This window comes from Salvelinus alpinus, chromosome 3, assembly GCF_045679555.1.
Source record: "Salvelinus alpinus chromosome 3, SLU_Salpinus.1, whole genome shotgun sequence".
In the NCBI taxonomy this organism is placed as follows: Eukaryota; Metazoa; Chordata; class Actinopteri; order Salmoniformes; family Salmonidae; genus Salvelinus; species Salvelinus alpinus.
Window position 1 is genome coordinate 23,466,369 of NC_092088.1, and position 8,191 is coordinate 23,474,559.

General features: G+C 42.7%; 1 protein-coding gene across 1 annotated transcript in view; it reads left to right on the forward strand.

Annotated features, from left to right (window-relative positions):
- The window catches only part of LOC139570337 (vesicular glutamate transporter 1-like), a 33,371-nt gene that overhangs the window by 16,153 nt on the left and 9,027 nt on the right, over nt 1-8,191 (forward strand). The window contains exons 3-12 of the mRNA XM_071392142.1: nt 695-813; nt 1,193-1,307; nt 1,668-1,755; nt 2,068-2,154; nt 2,973-3,115; nt 4,062-4,211; nt 4,464-4,596; nt 5,372-5,482; nt 7,465-7,592; nt 7,969-8,038. Of these exons, the coding sequence (XP_071248243.1) occupies nt 695-813; nt 1,193-1,307; nt 1,668-1,755; nt 2,068-2,154; nt 2,973-3,115; nt 4,062-4,211; nt 4,464-4,596; nt 5,372-5,482; nt 7,465-7,592; nt 7,969-8,038 (1,144 nt within the window). The remainder of the gene's footprint in view (nt 1-694; nt 814-1,192; nt 1,308-1,667; nt 1,756-2,067; nt 2,155-2,972; nt 3,116-4,061; nt 4,212-4,463; nt 4,597-5,371; nt 5,483-7,464; nt 7,593-7,968; nt 8,039-8,191) is intronic.

Below are 8,191 nucleotides of genomic sequence, written 5' to 3' on the forward strand. Positions count from 1 at the left end.
CTTGGCAAAGGATAAATGCTCACTAACAGAGATGTAAACATATTTGTGCACAACATTTGAAAGAAATTAACTTTTTATACGTATGGAACATTTCTGGGATCTTTTATTTCAGCTTATGAAACTGGGACCAACACTTCACATGTTGTGTTTATATTTTTGTTCAGTATTCATGGAACCTTTTCCATCGTTTGAGTGTTCTTTGTTGGATGAAACGTTCTCCCAGAAACCAAAAATGGTTCTCCTACAAGGACAAGCCAAAGAACCCTTTATGGTTCTAGGTAGCACCTTTGTTTCCATGAGTGATATGTGTGACTTTTTGGGAGACTGAATCCCTATTGTCAGTGATGGTATTGTATGCTCTCAACGAGTCAGAGAGTTCTGGTTGGTTTGGCTTTACCTACTTCTCCTAAATGGATAATGATAATGACCTTATTGACCAGCAAACACGAGACGCATGCCATGTTGCGCTAGCTAAAAGAGGATTGTTACAGCTAGTGTAAACGTTCATCTATCGCAATTAAATAGTTTGATTGTCAACTTTGTCTTTTATTGGGTTGATAAGGCTTTGATTAATGCCATTGAAGGGTGATAGTAAGAGTTGCCTACTTTGGTTTAGCGATCTCACACTTATTTTTTTCCTTCCCATTTCTTTGCCTTGAACTCTCCTTTAATTTTTTTCTCACTCTCTCCATAGAAAGCTCAGTTCAACTGGGAACCAGAAACGGTTGGAATGATCCATGGGTCATTTTTCTGGGGATACATAGTAACCCAAATACCCGGGGGATTCATCTGTCAAAAATTTGCAGCCAACAGGTCAGCTGCTTATACTTATATGTGAATAATATGCTGTGAATATTTCAATAACTATTATTGTACAGTCTTAGAAAAAGGGTTCCAAGAGGGTTCTTTGACTGTCTCCATAAGAGAACCCTTTTTGGTTCCAGGTATAACACTTTTGGGTTCCATGTAGAACCCTCTGTGGAAAGGGTTCTACATGGAACCCAAAAGAACCCAAAAGGGTTTTACCTGGAACTAAAAGGTTTCTATCTGGAACCAATAAGGGTTCCTGGTAAAAGGGTTCTCCTATTGGTACAGCCAAAGAACCCTTTTAGGTTCTAGATAGCACTTTTTTTTCTAAGAGTGTAGGTACATATCTGATTCTATTCCCTCTTTTTTCTCCTCTATCACGCAGAGTCTTTGGCTTTGCCATAGTGGCCACCTCATGCCTGAATATGTTGATCCCTTCGGCAGCACGAACTCACATTGCCTGTGTTATCCTTGTCAGGATATGTCAAGGACTCGTGGAGGTGCTTGGCTACTTGGCTTCCATGGCTTTCCCTAGCATACATCAGTGTTCACTATGCTGACAACTGATTGTTTTCTCTATGGTGAACTGGTCACTGGCCATGTGTCATACATGACGAGAAGGTTTTATTTCTCGTGTAGAGTACATTTCACCTGAAACACCCTATGAGAGAAAGAGTTACACCAGGAAGTGATGTCATGGATTTTAGGAGATTTTCATATTTGAAAGAAAACCTCATAAATTATGACATGGTCAGTGGCCAGTTCACCATAGAGAAAACAATCAGTTGTCAGTAACCTTTCAGTATAACTGCAAATATGAAAAGTTCCTGGTCACTTAACTGTAATTCTTTCTCTCGCAGGGTGTTTCATACCCAGCGTGCCACGGCATCTGGGCAAAATGGGCCCCACCTCTTGAAAGAAGTCGATTGGCCACGACAGCGTTTTGTGGTGAGGTCAACTCACTCTTCTGTCATCCTCTCTCTTGTCTTTGTCTGGGCACTACAAAGGGTCACAGTTGTGCTCTCTACTACAATTAATATAACTTATTGCGATGACTTAATTCTCCATGATCCTATATGACTGGAACCATCTCAACATCTACTTTGACTATTTATACCATTGTAATCATTAATAATCATGCTAGGATTGCTCAAGATAGTAGTTCTAGTTCCAAAGCAATGTTGTTTATTGATGTGCACTTCCATATGACTGACCTTTCTGTCTCACTCATGTTTGAGTGTGTCTGCCTCTGTATCTCAGGGTCCTATGCAGGAGCCGTGATAGCCATGCCACTGGCTGGAGTTCTAGTCCAGTATTCAGGGTGGTCATCTGTTTTCTATGTTTATGGTTAGTAACCTCTGTCATAACTGTTCCCAACTTAAAGTGATACAGGTGTATGATATTAATTGTATCACCCTGTTGCAGGAGAACTTTCCCGCAATGCAGGACATTTTAAACTTGTAGTGTATTTAAGGTTTAAAAAGGCTTCTGAAATTTGTAATTTTCACTTTGAAATTTGAACTGATTTCCCCTTACAAAAAATCTTTCAACCCCTACAAAAATGTCAATTAATTACAACCCTCATAATAATACACATTTCCTCTTGCTGCAGGATTATATTCCTGCTTTAGCAAAATGGCTCAGATTAAGATCCTACATGTGTAGTTCACTTTTATGTGAAGTTAAGCTTATCTTCGACTGTGGTTGTTTCCAAACCGTTTTAAAAAGTTTGCTGCAGGGTTGTGGTCAATTCCATTTAAACTTCAGTCAATTCAAAATGTGGACCAAACTCCAATTTAAATTCACATTTTTCCTTATTGAAAAGCATTGAAGAGAGTTTGAATGTTAGTGTACTTCATGAATTGAAATGGAATTGAACACAACCCTGGTTATCTGGGTATTTAGCAAAGTCCTAAATCTCCTGGCTAGCATTTTTGGAGAATGTAGCAATGCTAGTGGAAATGGATTGTATCGGTTAGCGGTGCAAAAGTGAACAATCCTTGAGTTCAGTTCAAGTATGCAAATGCTACAAAGGCTTATGAATTGGTTGTGAAACGTATGCACTGTAGCTCTGACCCTCAGTCTGTCCTAGCTTTAAGAAACCTAATTTTCTCTATTCTTACTCTTTTCTCTCCACTCGTTCCACTCTACCTTCCACCTCCCAGGCAGCTTTGGGATCTTCTGGTATCTCTTTTGGATCCTGGTGTCGTACGAGAGCCCGGCAGCCCACCCCACCATCACAGAACAGGAGCGGAAATACATTGAGGAGGCTATCGGAATGTCAGCCGCTAACTCTACACCTGTTACGGTTAGTCTAGACCAATTCTACTATGCACTAACTCGCTTCTAAGCTAAACATCACTTTGTTTCACTTCCTCTGCAGATCCACTTTTCATGCCCCCTCATTGCTGTGTTCTGACAATGTGATTTAGGGGTTTTGAGCCTTTAAACTAATATTTATTTTTAACAGTGTCTTCATCTGAAGTGGCATGCTATGGCCAAAAGTAGTGCACTATATAGGGGATATGGTGTCTTTTAGAACACACAATGGAATCATGATAAGATGATCACGATCAACCCTGGTCTCAATGTGGTGGCTGTTACAAAAGCTGTAAAGTGATAGTTCACTCAAATTACAAAATGACACGTTGGTCTCCTTACCCCTGTAAGCAATCTATGGACAAAGTATGACAGCAATCCATGCTTTGGTTTAGTTTCCCTGGCACTGTTTCCAAATGCTAGCACAAATGGCACAAATCCCATGCAAGTCATGGTATTTACAGATGTAGGATCTTAATTTGATCACTCTTTTGTTGCACAACAGGAAAAGCAAGCTTGTAGAGTATTCAATGTTTAAAAAGGCTTCTAAAGTGTGTAATTTCCACTTTAAAATGTCAGACTTGATTTGCCCTAACAAAAGATATATCAACCCCTACTAAAAATGTACATTTATTATAGACCACATAGTAATTCACATTTCCTGCTGTAGCAAACTGGCTCAAAATTAAGATCCTACATATGTATAGTAGCATTTTTCTCACATCATTTACAACTCATCTGAAAGTGACTTTGTTGAGATACACAATACATTTGAGATAATTTAGAATGATTTGGTCATAATACGCAAAACGTTTTAATGTCGGTATCTTGTATTCGGTATTCTGTCCAGTATCTACTCAATGTTTTATTTGTATTTTACCATGCACTTTTGCCTGCCTACTTACTGTAAATTGAATGTTCTCTGGTCCTTCTAGAAATGGAACACGCCTTGGAGAGCCTTTTTCACTTCGATGCCAGTCTACGCCATCATCGTGGCCAATTTCTGTAGAAGCTGGACCTTCTACTTGCTCCTCATCAGCCAACCTGCATACTTTGAAGAAGTGTTTGGGTTTGAGATTAGCAAGGTGACTAAGACAAGGAATATCCATGTAAATCTGGCCTAGAGCTAGTACTGTGCTGGTGCAGGTTTATGTGGCCCTATGTGAACCCAGGGTTGTGTAATCCCGGGGTGCACAAATGGCCTTTTTAGCTTTTCTTATGAGGACTACTAACAAGTACTGTTATGCTCCTCTAAGACTGGTTTTATTTGTTGTACAGTACTAAATATCCTCCACCCTCTGGCCACCTCCTATCCACCCCTCCACCTCTCATCCCAGGTGGGCTTGGTGTCGGCTCTCCCCCATCTAGTGATGACCATCATCGTGCCGATCGGTGGCCAGCTGGCTGACTACCTGCGCACAAACAAAATCATGAGCACCACCAACGTCCGGAAGATGATGAACTGCGGAGGTAAGAGAGGAGGGTGAAAAGAGGAGGTGGAAAAGAGGAGGGTGAAAAGAGGAGGGTGAAAAGAGAAGGTGGAAAAGAAGAGGAAGGAAAGAGGAGGAAGGAAAAGCCAGAAGCGGGCGGCAGAAGCAGGCGACAGGGCAAGACATGTCTTTGATTTAGTGATTAGCTATCAAGTGTTGCTTTTTAAGAACCGTGAAAGATTATTGGTTTGTTCGTATCAGCCGTTCATTGACCGCTCGTGCCAGTTTTGTCATATATAACCAAAGACTACTTTTACATGAACAAAACTACTCAGCTAGAAGGAAAAATAGAAGGTAAAAAAAAGTTTCACCCAAAAATGTAAGAGAGATATTTACTTGGAAAATACAACACCTCGTTTTGTAGTAACCATGGTGTCCAGTCGGTGAGTGAGGAAACGATCACTGCATAAGGCAAATGATGACTTACAGTAACGCAGCATTGCTTGCCACAGTAGACTATTTTTGAACTGCAGAGAATACAGGAGTGAGGGGAATGAGAAGCGTATACATATCTATATCACTGTGGGAAGCTGAACCACATAGAGCCACATTTCGGGCAGACTGCACTCAATACCTTTTAACTATGAAGGAAACAAAAGAAAAAAAATCTTAAAGAACAATATCCTCTATCAAGTTTCACCACTGTCTTCGTGTGCTGTTTAATCCCCGTTCATTTACCTGAGTATTGAAAGAATGCTACCTTGATTCTTGACTTCCTCCATATTTGTTTATGTGTCTTAACTTTCTCGTGATAGGTTTCGGAATGGAAGCCACCCTGCTGCTAGTGGTCGGGTTTTCTCATACGAAAGTTGTGGCTATCACCTTTTTGGTTCTGGCTGTGGGCTTCAGCGGGTTCGCTATTTCAGGTGAGACTTTGGTTGTTATCTTTTACATATCTCTCATATACACTACATGGCCAAAAGTATGTGGACACATGCTTGTCAAACATCTCCTTCCAAAATCATGGACATTAGTATGGAGTTGGTCCCCCTTTGATGCTTAAACAGCCTCCACTCTTCTGGGAAGGCTTCCACTAGATGTTGGAACATTGCTGCGGGGACTTCCATTCAGCCACAAGAGAATTAGTGATGTTGGGCACTGATGTTGGGTGATTAGGCCTGGCTCGGCGTTCCAATTCATCCCATAGGTGTTCGATGGGGTTGAGGTCAGGGCTCTGTGCAGGCCAGTCAAGTTCTTCCACAACAATCTCGACAAACCATTTCTGTATGGACCTCGCTTTGTGCACAGGGGCATTGTCATGCTGAAACAGGAAGGGCCTTCCTGAAATTCTTGTCACAGAGTTGGAAGCACAGAATTGTCTACAATGTTATTGTATGCTGTAGTGATTTCCCTTTACTAGGCTCTGTTGCAGCCGGCCGCGACCGGGAGACCCATGGGGCGGCGCACAATTGGCCCAGCGTTGTCCGGGTTAGGGGAGGGTTTGGTCGGCAGGGAAGTCCTTGTCCTATCGCGCACTAGCGACTCCTGTGGCGGGCCGGGCGCAGTGCAAGCTGACATGGTCGCCAGGTGTACGGTGTTTCCTCCGACACATTGGTGTGGCTGGCTTCCGGGTTAAGTGGGCATTGTATCAAGAAGCAGTGCAGCTTGGTTGGGTTGTGTTTCGGAGGACGCACGGCTCTTGACCTTCGCCTCTCCCGAGTCCGTATGGGAGTTGCAGCGATGAGACAAGACTGTAACTACCAATTGGATACCACAAAATTGGGGAGAAAAATGAGTAAAAAATAAATAATAATAAATACAAATATTTCCCTTTACTGGAACTAAGGGGCTTAGCCCAAACCATGAAAAACAGCCACAGACCATTATTCCTCCTCCACCAAACTTTACAGTTGGCCCTATGCATTGGGGCAGGTAGCGTTCTCCTGGCATCCGCCAAACCCAGATTCGTCCGTCGGACTGCCGATGGTGAAGCGAGATTCATCACTCCAGAGAACGCGTTTCCACTGCTCAAGAGTCTAATGTCGGCGAGCTTTACACCACTCCAGCCGACGCTTGGCATTGCGCATGGTGATCTTAGGCTTGTGTGCGGCTGCTCGGCCATGGAAACCAATTTCATAAAGCTCCTAAAGAACAGTTATTGTGCTGACATTGCTTCCAAAGGCAGTTTGGAACTCGGTAGGTAGTGTTGCAACCAAGGACAGACGATTTTTACACGTTACGTGCTTCTGCACTCGGCAGTTCCGTTCTGTGAGCTTGTGTGGCCTACCACTTTGCAGCTGAGCCATTGTTGCTCCTAGACATTTCCACTTCAGAATAACAGCACTTACAGTTGACCGTGGCAGCTCTAGCAGCGCAGGAATTTGACAAACTGACTTGTTGGAAAGGTGGCATCCTATGAAGGCGCCACATTGGAAGTCACTGAGCTCTTCAGCACGGGCCATTCTACTGCCAACGTTTGTCTATGGAAATGTCATGGCTGTGTGCTTGATTTTGTACACCTGTCAGCAACGGGAGTGGCTGAAATAGTCGAATCCACTAATTTGAAGAGGTGTCCACATAGTTCTCTTACCTCTCAGTCTTCCGTTATTCTCTCCTCAAGACAGGTTTTGGCAGGTTTCTCACGCAACAGATCAGAGAGTTCACTCCAGCTCCTCACAGAAACGGATAAGCTCCGTCAGCAGGACAGCTAACCTTGAATTGTCCGTAGAGAATTGCATAATCTCTCAAGCTCAGTTATTTAGGGGATTGTCTTTGCTATCTGACATACTGTAGAGTTTGGCTACTATTATATCATACTTCTTGAAAGTTGATGGTCTGTGTCGGTACAACAACAACAACAATGACAACAACAATTTATTGGGGACCTTTCTCTCTGTTTCCCCATTAGGCTTCAATGTGAACCACCTGGACATTGCTCCCCGCTATGCCAGTATCCTCATGGGCATCTCCAACGGGGTGGGCACTCTGTCTGGCATGGTGTGCCCGCTCATTGTTGGTGCCATGACCAAACATAAGGTACCAAATGACTCTGCTTCTACATTACACCATACAGCACACTGCCTACTGCATACCCATTACTAACTATCACACATCATATAAATCATTATCTATGGAGGGCTAATAGATACACATTCTTATTCAATATTCATCCCTCTTGTATCACTTGTTTTAGTTTATTTCTCTCACTCCCATTCATTCTCTTTTTATTTTCTCTCTCCCTCACACACACACACACACACACACACACACACACACACACACACACAAACGCACACGCACACACTCTCACTCTTTATCCCGCCGTCTATCAATCACATTAGGTATTTCACTGTACTTCTGCACGTGACAATAAAACTCCTCTTTATCTTTCTCCCTCCCTCTCTCGCCTTAGTCGCGGGAAGAGTGGCAGTATGTGTTTCTCATTGCTGCACTCGTTCATTACGGTGGTGTTATATTCTATGGTATGTATTCTGTCTGTTTTCTTTTCCCCCCCTCCCCTATCGTCGCCCATCATAATGAAGCTGTATACTGATGCAACAATTGTTTGAATTGACCCTGAAGTAAATGAATGTGTTTCAATTGTATGACGAGCAAGCTAGATTATTAATTGAAAA